Source organism: Coregonus lavaretus, assembly GCF_964263955.1.
Source record: "Coregonus lavaretus genome assembly, chromosome: 3".
Taxonomy (NCBI): Eukaryota; Metazoa; Chordata; class Actinopteri; order Salmoniformes; family Salmonidae; genus Coregonus; species Coregonus lavaretus.
The window spans coordinates 6,600,760-6,618,502 of NC_139990.1; the positions used below are offsets into that span (position 1 = coordinate 6,600,760).

A 17,743-nucleotide genomic window follows, 5' to 3' on the forward strand; every position below is an offset into this window, starting at 1 on the left:
TTCGTCATTTAGCAGACGCTCTTATCCAGAGCGACTTACAAATTGGAGATCAGCACTCCTACTGTGAGACGCCTGGTGTATTTCCTCCCTGGTTGACAGATTGCTCCCTACTGACCATCTGACCTGACCAGAGGATCTCTTAGATCTCTCTGACCTAAATATCTGTGTTTCTTATGCAGTGGTTTATGCGTGGAGAGGTACGGGGAGATGAACAGGAACTCAGTCGGGCTTTCAACTTACTCTTGAAAGTTGTAATAGTAGAATGAAACTAGGGTAATGCGTCAGCAGTTTTCGTCTTGTCATGTCAGTCATTGGATGGATGTTTGGCGGTATGGTCCTGTATGGATCAGTTGGTAGAGCATGGCACTTGCACCACCAGGGTTGTGGGTTTCGATTCCTGGGGCAACCCATAGGTAAAATGTTTGCACGCATGACTGTCGCTTTAGATAAAAGCTTCTGCTAAATGGCATATATTATATTATTGGAGGGGTCAGTCCTGTTCTAATGTAGGGGTCAGTCCTGTTGGACTAATGGAAGGGTCAGTCCTGTTCTAATGGAGGGGTCAGTCCTAATGGAGGGGTCAGTCCTGTTGTCCTAATGTAGGGGTCAGTCCTGTTGGGTCATTACTGTTGTCCAAATGGGTGGGTCAGTCCTGTTGTCCTACATTTACATTTTACATTTTAGTCATTTAGCAGACGCTCTTATCCAGAGCGACTTACAGTTAGTGAATACATATTTATTTTATACTGGCCCCCCGTGGGAATAGAACCCACAACCCTGGCGTTGCAAACGCCATGCTCTATCAACTGAGCTACATCCCTGCCGGCCATTCCCTCCCCTACCCTGGACGACGCTGGGCCAATTGTGCGCCGCCCATGAGTCTCCCGGTCGCGGCCGGCTGCGACAGAGCCTGGATTCGAACCAGGATCTCTAGTGGCACAGTTAGCACTGCGATGCAGTGCCTTAGACCACTGCGCCACTCAGGAGTCCTAATGGAGGGGTCAGTCCTGTTGGGTCAGTCCTGTTGTTCTAATGGAGGGGTCAGTCCTGTTGGACTAATGTTGGGGCAGTCCTGTTGTCCTAATGGGTGGGTCAGTCCTGTTGCCCTAATGGAAGGGTCAGTCCTGTTTGACTAATAGAGGGGTCAGTCCTGTTGTCCTAATAGAGTGATCAGTCCTGTTGGACTAATAGAGGGCTCAGTCCTGTTTGACTAATAGAGGGGTCAGTCCTGTTGTCCTAATAGAGTGATCAGTCCTGTTGGACTAATAGAGTGGTCAGTCCTGTTGGACTAATAGAGTGATCAGTCATGTTGGACTAATAGAGGGGTCAGTCCTGTTTGACTAATAGAGGGGTCAGTCCTGTTGTCCTAATGGGTGGGTCAGTCCTGTTGTCCTAATGTAGGTGTCAGTCATGTTGGGTCAGTCCTGTTGTCCTAATGGATGGGTCAGTCCTGTTGTCCTAATGTAGGTGTCAGTCATGTTGGGTCAGTCCTGTTGTCCTAATGGGTGGGTCAGTCCTGTTGTCCTAATGTAGGGGTCAGTCCTGTTGGGTCATTACTGTTGTCCAAATGGGTGGGTCAGTCCTGTTGTCCTAATGGAGGGGTCAGTCCTGTTGGGTCAGTCCTGTTGTTCTAATGGAGGGGTCAGTCCTGTTGGACTAATGGATGGGTCAGTCCTGTTGTCCTAATGGGTGGGTCAGTCCTGTTGCCCTAATGGAAGGGTCAGTCCTGTTTGACTAATAGAGGGGTCAGTCCTGTTGTCCTAATAGAGTGATCAGTCCTGTTGGACTAATAGAGGGCTCAGTCCTGTTTGACTAATAGAGGGGTCAGTCCTGTTGTCCTAATAGAGTGATCAGTCCTGTTGGACTAATAGAGTGGTCAGTCCTGTTGGACTAATAGAGTGATCAGTCATGTTGGACTAATAGAGGGGTCAGTCCTGTTTGACTAATAGAGGGGTCAGTCCTGTTGTCCTAATGGGTGGGTCAGTCCTGTTGTCCTAATGTAGGTGTCAGTCATGTTGGGTCAGTCCTGTTGTCCTAATGGATGGGTCAGTCCTGTTGTCCTAATGTAGGTGTCAGTCATGTTGGGTCAGTCCTGTTGTCCTAATGGGTGGGTCAGTCCTGTTGTCCTAATGGAGGGGTCGGTCCTGTTGGACTAATAGAGTGATCAGTCCTGTTTGACTAATAGATGGGTCAGTACTGTTGGACTAATAGAAGGGTCAGTCCTGTTGGACTAATGGAGGGGTCAGTCCTGTTTGACTAATGGAGGGGTCAGTCCTGTTGGACTAATAGAGGGGTCAGTCATGTTGGACTAATAGAGGGGTCAGTCCTGTTGGACTAATAGAGTGGTCAGTCCTGTTGGACTAATGGAGGGGTCAGTCCTGTTGTCCTACTAGAGGGGTCAGTCCTGTTTGACTAATGGAGGGGTCAGTCCTGTTGTCCTAATAGAGGGGTCAGTCCTGTTGGACTAATAGAGGGGTCAGTCCTGTTGGACTAATGGAGGGGTCAGTCCTGTTGGACTAATGGAGGGGTCAGTCCTGTTGTCCTAATAGAGGGGTCAGTCATGTTGGACTAATAGAGGGGTCAGTCCTGTTGTCCTAATAGAGGGGTCAGTCCTGTTGTCCTAATAGAGGGGTCAGTCCTGTTGGACTAATAGAGGGGTCAGTCCTGTTGTCCTAATGGAGGGGTCAGTCCTGTTGGACTAATGGAGGGGTCAGTCCTGTTGTCCTAATAGAGGGGTCAGTCTTGTTGGACTAATGGAGGGGTCAGTCCTGTTGGACTAATGGAGGGGTCAGTCCTGTTGGACTAATGGAGGGGTCAGTCCTGTTTTCCTAATAGAGGGGTCAGTCATGTTGGGTCAGTACTGTTGGACTAATAGAGTGGTCAGTCCTGTTGGACTAATAGAGGGGTCAGTCATGTTGGACTAATGGAGGGGTCAGTCATGTTGGGTCAGTACTGTTGGACTAATAGAGTGGTCAGTCCTGTTGGACTAATAGAGGGGTCAGTCATGTTGGACTAATAGAGGTGTCAGTCCTGTTGTCCTAATAGAGGGGTAAGTCATGTTGGACTAATAGAGTGATCAGTCATGTTGGACTAATAGAGTGATCAGTCATGTTGGACTAATAGAGTGATCAGTCCTGTTGGACTAATGGAGTGATTAGTCATGTTGGACTAATGGATGGGTCAGTCCTGTTGGACTAATAGAGGTGTCAGTCCTGTTGTCCTACTAGAGGGGTCAGTCATGTTGTCCTAATAGAGTGGTCAGTCCTGTTGTCCTTATAGAGTTGTCAGTCCTGTTGTCCTAATAGAGTAGTCAGTCTTGTTGTCCTAATAGTGTAGTCAGTCCTGTTGTCCTAATAGAGTAGTCAGTCATGTTGTCCTAATAAAGTAGTCAGTCCTGTTGTCCTAGTAGAGTAGTCAGTCCTGTTGTCCTAATAGAGTAGTCAGTCCTGTTGTCCTAATAGAGTAGTCAGTCCTGTTGTCCTAATAGAGTGGTCAGTCCTGTTGTAGCTACTGCAGTGTTTCTGACTCTGACATTGGGGTTGTTGTCAGATCCTCTGGGATGTTATCATCACATATCTACCATCCCTGGTCAGCCACACCAGCCAGTCTTCCTCTTCCTCCCCTCATTTACAATGATCATCTGTCTGTGTCTGTGTCTGTGTCATCTGTCTGTGTCTGTGTCTGTGTTTGTCACTGTGTGAGTCTGGCAGGAAATGGGTCTCCCATGTCTCCCTGTGTTCTCCCTCCCGTTTACCTTAAAGTGAGGGGAATGACAGGATTGACAGACTTTAGTAGATTCACATCATAGAGATCCTATCTAATTCCTAATTATATGACTCACCTAGTGTGTGTGCGTGTATAAAACAGATAAAGTGGGGCCTCCTGAGTCACAGTGCTTGAGAGGTCACTACAGACCCAGGTTTGATCCCAGGCTGTGTCACGGCCGTGACCAGGAGTCCCATAGGGCGGCGCCCAATTGGCTCAGCTTCGTCCGATTTAGGGGAGGGTTTGGCCGGGGGGGGGCTTTACTTGGCTCATCACGCTCTAGTGACTCCTTGTGGCGGGCCGGGTGCCTGCAGGCTGACTTCAGTTGTCAGTTGAACAGTGTTTCCTCCGACACATTGGTGCTTCCGGGTTAAGCGGGCGGGTGTTAAGGAGGGTGATTTGGTGGGTCATGTTTCGGAGGACGTGTGACTCGATCTTCGCCTCTCCCGAGCCCGTTGGGGAGTTGCAGCGGTGAGACTGGATCGCAATTGGATATCATGAAAAAGGGGGTGAAGATAAAGTAAGGATGGACAGGGTCTTCTCTTTTCATTCAGCAAGGCTCCACAACATTACAGTATTGGCCCTGTTCTCCCTTTTTGTTCTTTCTTTCTTTCTTTCTTTCTTTCTTTCTTTCTTTCTTTCTTTCTTTCTTTCTTTCTTTCTTTCTTTCTTTCTTTCTTTCTTTCTTTCTTTCTTTCTTTCTTTCTTTCTTTTAAACATTTTGTTTTTGTATTTTCGTCAAGTTTCAAGTTTATCTGACATATTATAAATACAGTGGAACTCTTACTCACCAGAGCTCAACAACATTATTATGTCATTTATAAAAGTCATTACTGATACAGCAGCACTCTTTGCCATTCATTACAGTGTTTCCATCACCCTTGCATGCTCACATTCATTTAAACACTAACCAGTGTGATTCTCATTCCTTCAGTGATGACCCATCCATATCCACTCAGTGTGATTGCTCCATTCATACAGCAGTTTATCTTTGTGGTTAGATTGTGGTTGTCGTAATATGGGGTTTTAGAGGTCATGGCCTTCGTTAAACCTCACAGCGATGTCAGTGGAGAATGTGTGTGATTGAGAGACGGAGCGAGGGAGAGAGAGAGAGAATGTGTGTGTGTGTGGGATGGAGAATGTGTGTGATTATGAGCTGGAGAGCTTGAGACTGTTTGGGGTTGTGAGAAGTGTTCTCATAATGTGAGACCTGGCCTCTACCCCAGAAGCAACAGCAGCTGCCACCTGGCTAATCCTACTGTACTCCCAGAATATTCACATGGACCCGAGTGTGGAGGCAGTGTGTGTGTGTGTGTGTGTGTGTGTGTGTGTGTGTGTGTGTGTGTGTGTGTGTGTGTGTGTGTGTGTGTGTGTGTGTGTGTGTGTGTGTGTGTGTGTGTGTGTGTGTGTGTGTGTGTGTGTGTGTGTGTGTGTGTGTGTGTGTGTGTGTGTGTGTGTGTGTGTGTGTGTGTGTGTGTGTGTGTGTGTGTGTGTGTGTGTGTGAGTGAGTGTGCGCGTTTGAGCGAAAGGGAAAGGGAGGGTCAGAGAACCCTCCACTGGGGACACCTGGAATGGAGTCAGAGCAACAGCACCCGGCAACGCTCCAACTCTCAAAGAACCCGCTGCATTCCCAAACATTTTAATCTGTGTCCACTCAGTTTTCCTAACTGGCATGCCGGACATGCTGCGCTATGTACAACACCATAGCTGTAATTATGAAATACATCTCTACTCTGGACACAATGGACAATGGTCACATTGTTTAACACACTCGCGTTAATAATCTAGAGGACAATGAAATAGAATGAACTACAATGGAAAATAACTTTTTTTGTGTCTGTGCAAGCTTTTGGCCATGTGTAGACTGTATATTGACATGTGTCTCTGTCTCTCTCTCTCTGTGTGTTACAGTTTCCTGCTGGTGTTCAGCTGTCTGGTGCTGTCTGTGTTCTCCACCATCCCAGACCATCAAAAGATAGCCAACGAAGGCCTCTTCATCTTGGTAAGCCCTCAGCACCGGTCTCCTCCCCTCCACCATACACCCAGCTCCAGGGGCCGGATGTACCAAGCGTCTCAGAGTAGGAGGGCTGATTTAGGATCAGTTTAGCCTTTTAGATACACATTGAATAAGATTAGATGGGCAGATCAGCACTTCTACTCTGAGAGCCTTGATACACACAGACCCAGATCTCTCTTTTGTGAATCGTTTTGGAATCAACTGTTCAAACTGGCCCTGCCAACCCACCTCAACACAAGGCTAAATCAGTAATATGTTATCTTGAGTACCTGTCTGGTTTTGATTTCAACATCACTATATCATTGCCTTGTTTGGCAAGACAACGACAGGTTGGTTAAAGCAGAGGCAGACTGGAACCTAGCTAGGTTGATGATATACTGTTACAGTGTAAACACTAGTTATCCCACTGAATCTTCCTCTCCCTTTATCTGAATACCCCAGAATTGTAAAAGTATTGCTCCAAAATAAACAAAATGTTTCAGACCTGGGTTCAAATAGTTTGCGCTAGCATGCCTGGAGTGCCACATGGGCGGGGTTTGTAGTTTTGGAACTATTATCTTTGTCCCATTGCACCAGGCAGCTCAATTAAGCATAGCTCAAATATTTTAAATGATTCCAAATAGTATTTGAACCCAGGTCTGCCATTTTTCTGGGCTGTCTGTGCGTGTTTTATTTGGAGTGTGTTTACACCATCAGACTGGGAAAGACCTACAGAGCACTTATCCACTAGGAAGCTCCTGTCCATCTTTGGTCGCTTTTATCTCTGGACCTTTCAATGGTTATAATACATCTCAAACATTAGGCACACACATCACTCACCACTCACCACACACACACGCCAGGGCTGGTGGCAGTTAAAATAAAATAAATAAAATAAATTGAAAAACTTTAACAATAAATAGCTTCTACTCCTCAGTTTATTGAGAAGTCATTGAAAATAGATGCTGTTTTATTTTTATTTTGAATTAATATTTAAGTTTACTTTCTGAATTGACTGCCTTCAATTCGAATTGACCCCAGCCCTGACACACACACACACACACACGCACACGCACGCACACAGACACACACACACACACACACACACACACTAGGGTACCTACAGTAGGCAATACAACTGAGTGAACTCATTGAACACCACCCAACTCTCTCTCTTTTGCTCTCTTTCTCCCTCTTTCTCTCGATCTCTTTCACTATCTTTCTCTATATTGCTCTATCTTGCTCTCTCTATCTCTCTCTATCTCTGTTTCTCGTCCCCTGCTTCTTTCTATCTCTCCCTCTCACCAGTTAGTGTTCTCTTTTCTTCTCATTTTCCCGTGACTGTTCAGCTTCCTCTTTATCTCTCGCTGTCCAACCTTCTTCAGCATGTCTACAATGAGTACTTCCCTGTTTCTCTCTGTCCAACCTTCTTCAGCATGTCTACAATGAGTACTTTCCTGTCTCTCTCTGTCCAACCTTCTTCAACATGTCTACAATGAGTACTTTCCTGTCTCTCTCTGTCCAACCTTCTTCAACATGTCTACAAAGAGTACTTCCCTGTCTCTCTCTGTCCAACCTTCTTCAACATGTCTACAATGAGTACTTCCCTGCTTCTCTCTGTCCAACCTTCTTCAGCATGTCTACAATGAGTACTTCCCTGTTTCTCTCTGTCCAACCTTCTTCAACATGTCTACAATGAGTACTTCCCTGTCTCTCTCTCTTTCTACCCCCCCCTCTCCCCCTGCCTCTTGCTAGTTCCTCCTATCTCTCTCTTCCTCTTCCTCTTCCTCTTCCTCTCTCTCTCTCTCTCTCTCTCTCTCTCCCTCCCGCTCTCTCTGTATCTCTCTCTCACTCCCCCTCTCTCCCCGTCTCTCACTCGTGTCACTCCTCCACTCCGAAACAAACAACGCCCCCTGTCAGCTCATTGAAGTTACTGCATTAGAGACAGATGATGGGTGTAGAATAGAAGAAAATAGAATAGAATAGCACACAGTAGATTTCATGAAGCTTTATTAGTTTGGTTTAACTTTCATTAATATTTGTATTGGTGGACAACTTTTGACTGCTCTATACAGTGATGTAATTGGTAGACAACTTTGGACTCTGCTCTATACAATTATCTAATTGGTGTACAACTTTGGACTCTGCCAGATACAGTGATCTAATTGGTGGTTGGTCCCAGGCTCTGCCAGATACAGTGATCTATTTGGTGGATGGTCCCAGGCTCTGATACAGTTGAAGTCAGAAGTTTACATACACCTTAGCCAAATACATTTAAACTCAGTTTTTCACAATTCCTGACATTTAATCCTAGTAAAAATTCCCTGTTTTAGGTCAGTTAGGATCACCACTTTATTTTAAGAATGTGAAATGTCAGAATAATAGTAGAGAGAATGATTTATTTCAGCTTTTATTTATTTCATCACATTCCCAGTGGGTCAGAAGTTTACATACACTCAATTAGTATTTGGTAGCATTGCCTTTAAATTGTTTGACTTGGGTGAAAAGTTTCGGGTATCCTTCCACAAGCTTCCCACAATAAGTTGGGTGAATTATGGCCCATTCCTACTGACAAAGCTGGTGTAACTGAGTCAGGTTTGTAGGCCTCCTTGCTCGCACACGCTTTTTCAGTTCTGCCCACAGATTTTCTATAGGATTGAGGTCAGGGCTTTGTGATGGCCACTCCAATACCTTGACTTTGTTGTCCTTAAGCCATTTTGCCACAACTTTGGAAGTATGCTTGGGATCATTGTCCATTTGGAAGACCCATTTACGACCAAGCTTTAACTTCCTGACTGATGTCTTGAGATGTTGCTTCAATATATCCACATCATTTTCCTTCCTCATGATGTCATCTATTTTGTGAAGTGCACCAGTTCCTCCTGCAGCAAAGCACCCCCACAGCATGATGCTGCCACCCCCGTGCTTCACGGTTGGGATGGTGTTCTTCGGCTTGCAAGGGACCCCCTTTTTCCTCCAAACATAACGATGGTCATTATGGCCAAACAGTTCTATTTTTGTTTCATCAGACCAGAGGACATTTCTCCAAAAATTACGATCTTTGTCCCCATGTGCAGTTGCAAACCGTAGTCTGGCTTTTTTATGGCGGTTTTGGAGCAGTGGCTTCTTCCTCGCTGAGCGGCCTTTCAGGTTATGTCGATATAGGACTCGTTTTACTGTGGATATAAATACTTTTGTACCTCTTTCCTCCAGCATCTTCACAAGGTCATTTGCTGTTGTTCTGGGATTGATTTGCACTTTTTGCACCAAAGTACGTTCCTCTCTAGGAGACAGAACGCATCTCCTTCCTGAGCGGTATAACGGCTGCGTGGTCCCATGGTGTTTATACTTGCGTACTATTGTTTGTACAGATGAACGTGGTACCATCAGGCGATTTTGCTCCCAAGGATGAACCAGACTTGTGGAGGTCTACAATTTATTTCTGAGGTCTTGGCTGATTTCTTTTGATTTTCCCATGATGTCAAGCAAAGAGGCACTGAGTTTGAAGGTAGGCATTGAAATACATCCACAGGTACACCTCCAATTGACTCAAATGATGTCAATTAGCCTATCAGAGGCTTCTAAAGCCATGACATCATTTTCTGGAATTTTCCAGGCTGTTTAAAGGCACAGTCAACTTAGTGTATGTAAACTTCTGACCCACTGGAATTGTGATACAGTGAATTATAAGTTAAATAATCTGTCTGTAAACAATTGTTGGAAAAATTACTTGTGTCATGCACAAAGTAGATGTCCTAACCGACTTGCCAAAACGATAGTTTGTTAACAAGAAATATAATTGGTTGAAAAACAAGTTTTAATGACTCCAACCTAAGTGTATGTAAACTTCCGATTTCAACTGTAGATGTTGTCTTCTGGAAGACTGTGATAGTGGCCGGCTTGGCCAGTGACGTCCATCTCTATGTACTCACCTATGGTCAAGCTAACTGGAGCGTTGGTTGCAGTGTCTATGTGCTGTGGATCTACTTTGGGGGTGATTCTTGTGTTAGTGGTCTCATAGTCAGAACTGGGGGTGTTCTTGTGCTTGAAGACCAGCAGCAGAGAGAGTGTGACACACGAACAGCAGTGCTGAGACACACGCCACCGCTGTTAGAACCAAGAGAGTCAGCTGGGACTGAGGAGAGAGAGAAGGGAAACTTGTCCACCTGGTGTATAACACACACACACACGTGTGTATATAACTGACTTTGTTGGGTATGGTTGTTTGTCCAGTCCGGGGGAGGGCTCTCCAAGTCTGTGGCAACAGTAGCTAAAGGAAAACAGTGAAAGGTGAATTACTGTAGCTACCTGTATGTACTTTAAACTCACACACACACTCACACACACACACACTCACACTCTGGCCATGACATGTAGCTGTCAATCAAATGGACGGAACAGTTGATCACCTTTCTACTTCTTTTTTTCTATTTGATACTTTTCTACTTTTGTACCTTTTAATATTGAATACTGCATTGTTGAGGAAGAGTTTGCAAGTAAGCATTTCACTGTACTGTTTACAGCTGTTGTATTCTGTGCATGTGACAAATAAACTTTGATTTGATCAATCAATTTGATTGACACTATTAAGACATTACTTCATCAGATTTAATATACTACATAACACAGATTTTTTTGTGCTAACTGCGAAGCAATACATGTCGAAGCCAACAAACTGTCCTGTCTACAAATGTAATCAGTATTGTGGTGAAAGTCATTCTCCAAACTAACCATAGGCCTACATCTTTTTCGACTAAACACTTTTTACGAGCCAACTTTTAGACATTGTGAGTGCTGCCTGTCTTTATGTGTTGAAGTTGAACTCTTGAGTGTGTAAAATGTGGTCCTCTGTAGCTCAGCTGGTAGAGCATGGCGCTTGTAACGCCAAGGTAGTGGGTTCGATCCCCGGGACCACCCATACACAAAAAAATGTATGCACGCGTGACTGTAAGTCGCTTTGGATAAAAGCGTCTGCTAAATGGCATATTATTATTATTATTATTATTATTATTATTATAAAATAAATAAACAAATTACGGTGATTTAGGGCTGTTTTTCCAGACAAAGACTACACATAGTCCTGATCTAAAAAGCATGGTCAATGGAGAATCTACACGGAAATATATTTTAAGTCCAGAACAAAGCTTAATCTATGTCTGGGAAACTGGCCCCTAGTGTTAAGAATAAAGGTTGACTGATCTAGGTCCAGTCTCCAGTGAAGCAGCGCACTGTTGGCCTACCTGAGAGGAGATTCAGTATAGTGATAAAGACACCAGGCTTCTCTGCCAGTGAAGTCCCATCTCTACCTGTACAGTTTCCACACACACACACACACACACACACACACACACACACACACACACACACTTTTGATACTGAAGTATATTTAAAACCAAATACTTTTAGACTTTTACTCAAGTAGTATTTTACTGGGTGACTTTTACTTGAGTCATTTTCTATTAAGGTATCTTTACTTTTACTCAAGTATGACAATTGGGTACTTTTTCCAGCACTGCGCACACACACACACACACACACACACACACACACACACACACACACACACACACACACACACACACACACACACACACACACCACACACTACTCCTGTCACAGTACCTGTGAGGCTACCTAGCCTGCTCTCTGTGTGTGTGTCAGATCAAATCAAATGTTATTTGTCACATGCTTCATAAACAACAGGTGTAGACTAACAGTGAAATGCTTACTTATGCAGAGTTAAAGATGAAAAAGTAAAATAATTGAAATAGTGACACGAGCAATAAATACACAGTGAATAACGAATAACAATAATGAGTAAAAATAACATGGCTGTATACAGGAAGTACCAGTACTGAGTGGATGTGCAGGGGTACAAGGTAATTGAGGTAGCTATGTACATATAGGTAGGGTTAAAGTGACTAGGCAACATGATAGATAATAGACAGTAGCAGCAGCGGGTAGCCATTTGACTAGCTATTTAGCAGTCTTGTTTAGCAGACTTATGGCTTTGGGGTAGAAGCTGTTCAGGGTCCTGTTGGTTCCAGACTTGGTGCACTGTTACCGCTTGCCACGCGGTAACAGAGAGAACAGTCTATGACTTGGGTGGCTGGAGTCTTGGATTTTTTTTTGGGTCTTCCTCTGACACCGCCGTTTCTTACACTGTTGTTCCTCCGTGGGACAACACACACACTCTGCGGCAGGCGTGACAGCACGCAGAATCAGACACACACACACTCAGCGGCAGGCGTGACAGCACGCAGAATCAGACACACACACACTCAGCGGCAGGCGTGACAGCACGCAGAATCAGACACACACACACACACACTCAGCGGCAGGCGTGACAGCACGCAGAATCAGACACACACACACTCAGCGGCAGGCGTGACAGCACGCAGAATCAGACACACACACACTCAGCGGCAGGCGTGACAGCACGCAGAATCAGACACACACACACTCAGCGGCAGGCGTGACAGCACGCAGAATCAGACACACACACACTCAGCGGCAGGCGTGACAGCACGCAGAATCAGACACACACACACTCAGCGGCAGGCGTGACAGCACGCAGAATCAGACACACACACACTCAGCGGCAGGCGTGACAGCACGCAGAATCAGACACACACACACACACACTCAGCGGCAGGCGTGACAGCATGCAGAATCAGACACACACACACCATCACAGGGAGATGGATGACAATGGGTGACCATGAGCAGTTTGTGTGTGTGAGTATGTGCCATGTGTGTGTCTCATGCGGTTCTAGTCGAGACTCTTCCTCTATCTCTACATGTGCAGACACACTGACAAAAACACACTACACACACAAACACACACACACACTCACATACACAAACCGCTCATGGTCACCCATTGTCATCCATCTCCCTGTGATGGTGTGTGTGTGTGTCTGATTATGCGTGCCGTCACGCTTGCCGCTGAGTGTGTGTGTATGTGTGTTGTCCCAGGGAGGAACAGCAGTGTAAGAAACTGTGGTGTCAGCAGGCGAGAGGACTTTTTGTTGACTATGCAAGAAATCCCAGACATGATCCACTAATCCTAACAGCCATCCTGTAATCACTTACTCCTCTTTCAGCTTTAGAAGGAGGTAATGGAGGATGGCTTTATGATTCTACCTTTTCCCTCTGCCTCTCTCTCTTTCTCTCTATCTATCTCTTTGCCTCTCTCTCTCTCCCTCTGTCTCTCTCTCTCTCTCTCTCTCTCTCTCTCGCTTTCTCCCTTTGCCTCTCTCTCTCTCCCTCTGCCTCTCTCTCTCTCTCTCTCTCTCTCTCTCTCTCTCTCTCTCTCCCTTTGCCTCTCTCTCTCTCCCTCTGCCTCTCTCTCTCTCTCTCTCTCTCTCTCTCTCTCTCTCTCCCTTTGCCTCTCTCTCTCTCTCTCTCTCTCTCTCTCTCTCTCTCTATCCCTCTGCCTCTCTCTCTCTCTCTCTCTCTCTCTCTCTCTCTCTCTCTCTCTCTCTGTCTCTCTGTCTCTCACTCTCCCTCTGCCTCGCTCTCAATTAAATTAAATTCAATAGACTTTATTGACATGGCAAGTTAAATTACTTACATTGTCAAAGTATACATATAACAAACATGGTGGGACCAACAGCAATAATAATAGTAGTAGTGGAAATGGGATTACCATTAACAGCAACTACAACAACAATATTAATGAGAATAACAATACTTTAAAGCAATAGTAGTAGACCAGTCTCAACATGACTGAGAAGACACATAACATGGCATGAAAGCCAAAACAAAACAGGAAAATTATTGACATTACATTACACTTTTCACTGGCTGTCCCTCAGGTTGTGGCAGGAGGACCCATATTTGGCTGCCAAAATTGCACATTTTGGCTTTTCACCCAATAAATATTTGATTTTTTCTTCCTCTTTTATAGTTTCAAATTCTTTGTACTGAATGATAATTTTGGGAAAGAAAGATTCTCTTAGGTCTGACTATTTGTCACAGTGTAATAGGAAATGCAGCTCTGTCTCTACCTCTCCCCGGGGCAGAGTGAGCACAGCCTGTCCTCTCTGGGCAGCCAGGTTTGCCTGTGACGACCGGTCTCTATAGCCAGACTGTGCTCACTGAGTCTGTACCTAGTCATTGTTTTCCTCAGTTTTCTATCAGTCACAGTGGTCAGATAGTCTGCCACCATGTACTGTCTGTTTAGAGCCAAATAGCATTGAAGTTTACTTTGATTTTTTTGTGGTGTCTTTCCAATAGGTGATATATTTTTCTTTTTGCTTTGTGATGATTTGGTTGGGCCAGATTTTCTGAGTGCTGTCCTGAGGCTCTATGAGGTTGGTTTTGGTTAGTGAACTGAGCCTCAGAACCAGCTGGCTGAGGGGACTCTTCTCTTGTTTCATCTCTTGACATAGTAGAGCTGTGTGATGGAATGTTTTGGGGTCACTTGTTTTTAGATGGTTGTAAAATTTGATGGCTCTTTTTTCTATTCGAATAAGGAGGGGGTATTGGCCCAATTCTGCTCTACATTATTTTGAGTTTTTCTTTGCACTTGCAATACAGTCTTGCAAAACTCTGCATGCAGTATTTCGATTGGATATTTGTCCCATTTGGTAAATTCAGTATTAGAGAGCGGACCCCATACTTCGCTGCCATATAGAGCAATTGGTTCTATAACTGATTGGAAAATGTTGAGCCAGATTCTAATTGGAATTTCGATTTTAATATTCCTTTTAATGGCATAGAATGCTCTTCTAACTTTGTCTCTCAGCTCATTCACAGCCATGTGAAAGCTACCTGTGTTGCTGATATTTAGTCCTAGATACGTGTAATTTTTGGTGTGTTCTAATAGAACTGTGTCCAAATAGAATTTATATTTGTCATCCTGATTTCCTGACATTTTTTGAAATATCATTATATTCCGTTTTTTTTTTTATTAACGGTCAGAGCCCAGGTCTGACAGAACCTGTGCAGATGCTGCTGTAACCCCTCCTTAGTGGGAGACAGTAGCACCAGGTCATCTGCGTACAGCAGACACTTGATTTCAGTGTTGTGTAGGGTGAGACCAGGTGCTGCCGATTCTTATAATGTTTTTGTCAATTCATTAATGTAGATGTTAAATAGTGTTGGACTTATTGGGCAGCCCTGTTTCACTCCACGTCCCTGAGAGAAAAAGTCTGTTTGCTTGTTGCCGATTTTAACCGCACATTTGTTTTTAGTGTACATTGATTTAATAACATCATATGTTTTCCCTCCAATACCACTTTCTATTAGTTTGTAAAAAAGACCTTTGTGCCAAATTGAATCAAATGCTTTCTTGAAGTCTACAAAACACGAGTAGATTTTGCCTTTGTTTTGGTTGACTTGTTTGTCTATTAGAGTGTGGAGGATGTAGCTCCTGTAGCACAGTTGGTAGAGCACAGCGGGGGCCAGTATGAAAATGTATGCACTCACTAAAAACTGTAAGTCGCTCTGGATAAGAGCGTCTGCTAAATGACTAAAATGTAAATGTGGTCTGTTGTACGATAATTTAAAACAAATCCAATCTGGCTTCTGCTTAGGATGTTGTTCAAAGAAATTATGTAGTCTGCTGTTTATGATACTGCAGAGAATTTTCCCCAAGTTGCTGTTAACGCAAATTCCTCTGTAATTATTTGGGTAAAATTTGTCTAAATTTTTATAGATTGGTGTGATCAATCCTTGGTTCCAAATAACTTTCTTAGATTTATGCAATCATTATCAAACCATTTTTCATTATCTATTCTTTTTTGTTTGCTCTTATGTTTCTTTAGATTAGCCGAGGAGGCTAATTTGTCAAATATAAAGTTTATGTTCCAAACGGCCAAATTTAACCCTTCATTGCTGTAGGAGAATGTTAAGGCTAAAAAAGTTGTCCAGGAGAGATTGTATTTTTTGGCTACTAATTGCTTTTTGGTAGATTTCTGTACTTTTTGCACTCCATCTATAGGTCTGTTTAGTACCATGTCAATTACTCTATATCTCTCTCTCCCTCTCCCTCTGCCTCTCTCTCTCGCTCTCTCTCTCGCTCTCTCTCTCTCTCTCTCTCTCTCTCCCTCTCTCCCTCTCCCTCTGCCTCTCTCTCTCTCTCTCTCTCTCTCTCTCTCTCTCTTTCTCTCCCTCTGCCTCTCTCCATCTCCCTCTCTCTCTCTCTCTCTCTCTCTCCTTCTGGCTCTCTCTCTCTCTCTCTCTCTCTCTCCCTCTCTCCCTCTCTCTCTCTCCCTCTCCCTCTGCCCCCCCCTCTCTCTCTCTCTCTCGCTCTCGCTCTCGCTCTCGCTCTCGCTCTCGCTCTCTCTCTCTCTCTCTCTCTCTCTCTCTCTCTCTCTCTCTCTCTCCTTTTACTTTTGCTCACTCACTCACTCATTCCCCTCATCTCCCTTTCTCTTTTATATCTTTATATATGTCTCTTCGTTGCCCTCTCCTTTTTGCCTCCGCCCCTTCTCTCTTACTGTTATTAAATGGTCAGACCCTCTCTCTCTCTGTCTCCCCCTACAGGAGGTTGTGATAATTGTGGTGTTCTCTCTCTCTGTCTCCCCCTACAGGAAGTTGTGATAATCGTGGTGTTCTCTCTCTCTGTCTCCCCCTACAGGAGGTTGTGATAATCGTGGTGTTCTCTCTCTCTGCCTCCCCCTACAGGAGTTTGTAATAATCGTTGTGTTCTCTCTCTCTGTCGCCCCCTACAGGAGTTTGTAATGATCGTGAGGTTCTCTCTCTCTGTCACCCCCTACAGGAGTTTGTAATGATCGTGGTGTTCTCTCTCTCTGTCACCCCCTACAGGAGTTTGTAATGATGGTGGTGTTCTCTCTCTCTGTCACCCCCTACAGGAGTTTGTAATGATCGTGGTGTTCTCTCTCTCTGTTGCCCCCTACAGGAGTTTGTAATGATCGTGGGGTTCTCTCTCTCTGTTGCCCCCTACAGGAGTTTGTAATGATCGTGGTGTTCTCTCTCTCTGTGGCCCCCTACAGGAGTTTGTAATGATCGTGGGGTTCTCTGTCTCTGCCGCCCCCTACAGGAGTTTGTAATGATCGTTGTGTTCTCTCTCTCTGTCGCCCCCTACAGGAGTTTGTAAAGATCGTGGCATTCTCTCTCTCTGTCACCCCCTACAGGAGTTTGTAATGAGCGTGGTGTTCTCTCTCTCTGTCGCCCCCTACAGGAGTTTGTAATGATCGTGGTGTTCTCTCTCTCTGTTGCCCCATACAGGAGTTTGTAATGATCGTGGTGTTCTCTCTCTCTGTTGCCCCCTACAGGAGTTTGTAATGATCGTGAGGTTCTCTGTCTCTGCCGCCCCCTACAGGAGTTTGTAATGATCGTTGTGTTCTCTCTCTCTGTCGCCCCCTACAGGAGTTTGTAATGATTGTGGCATTCTCTCTCTCTGTCACCCCCTACAGGCGTTTGTAATGAGCGTGGTGTTCTCTCTCTCTGTTGCCCCCTACAGGAGTTTGTAATGATCGTGGGGTTCTCTCTCTCTGTCGCCCCCTACAGGAGTTTGTAATGATCGTGGTGTTCTCTCTCTCTGTTGCCCCCTACAGGAGTTTGTAATGATCGTGGGGTTCTCTCTCTCTGTCGCCCCCTACAGGAGTTTGTAATGATCGTGGCGTTCTCTCTCTCTGTCACCCCTACAGGAGTTTGTAATGAGTGTGGTGTTCTCTCTCTCTGTCACCCCCTACAGGAGTTTGTAATGAGCGTGGTGTTCTCTCTCTCTGTCGCCCCCTACAGGAGTTTGTAATGACTGTGGTGTTCTCTCTCTCTGTCGCCCCCTACAGGAGTTTGTAATGATCGTGGTGTTCTCTCTCACTGTTGCCCCCTACAGGAGTTTGTAATGATCGTGGGGTTCTCTCTCTCTCTTGCCCCCTACAGGAGTTTGTAATGATCGTGGTGTTCTCTCTCTCTGCCGCCCCCTACAGGAGTTTGTAATGATCGTGGTGTTCTCTCTCTCTGTCGCCCCCTACAGGAGTTTGTAATGATCGTGGCATTCTCTCTCTC

General features: G+C 45.0%; 1 protein-coding gene across 1 annotated transcript in view; it reads left to right on the forward strand.

Annotated features, from left to right (window-relative positions):
• kcnq4 (potassium voltage-gated channel subfamily Q member 4) overlaps positions 1-17,743 on the forward strand; it is a gene marked incomplete at both ends in the record, with an annotated part of 104,402 nt that overhangs the window by 69,449 nt on the left and 17,210 nt on the right. The window contains one exon of the mRNA XM_084154524.1: positions 5,677-5,767. Coding sequence (XP_084010650.1) covers positions 5,677-5,767 — 91 coding nt within the window. The remainder of the gene's footprint in view (positions 1-5,676; positions 5,768-17,743) is intronic.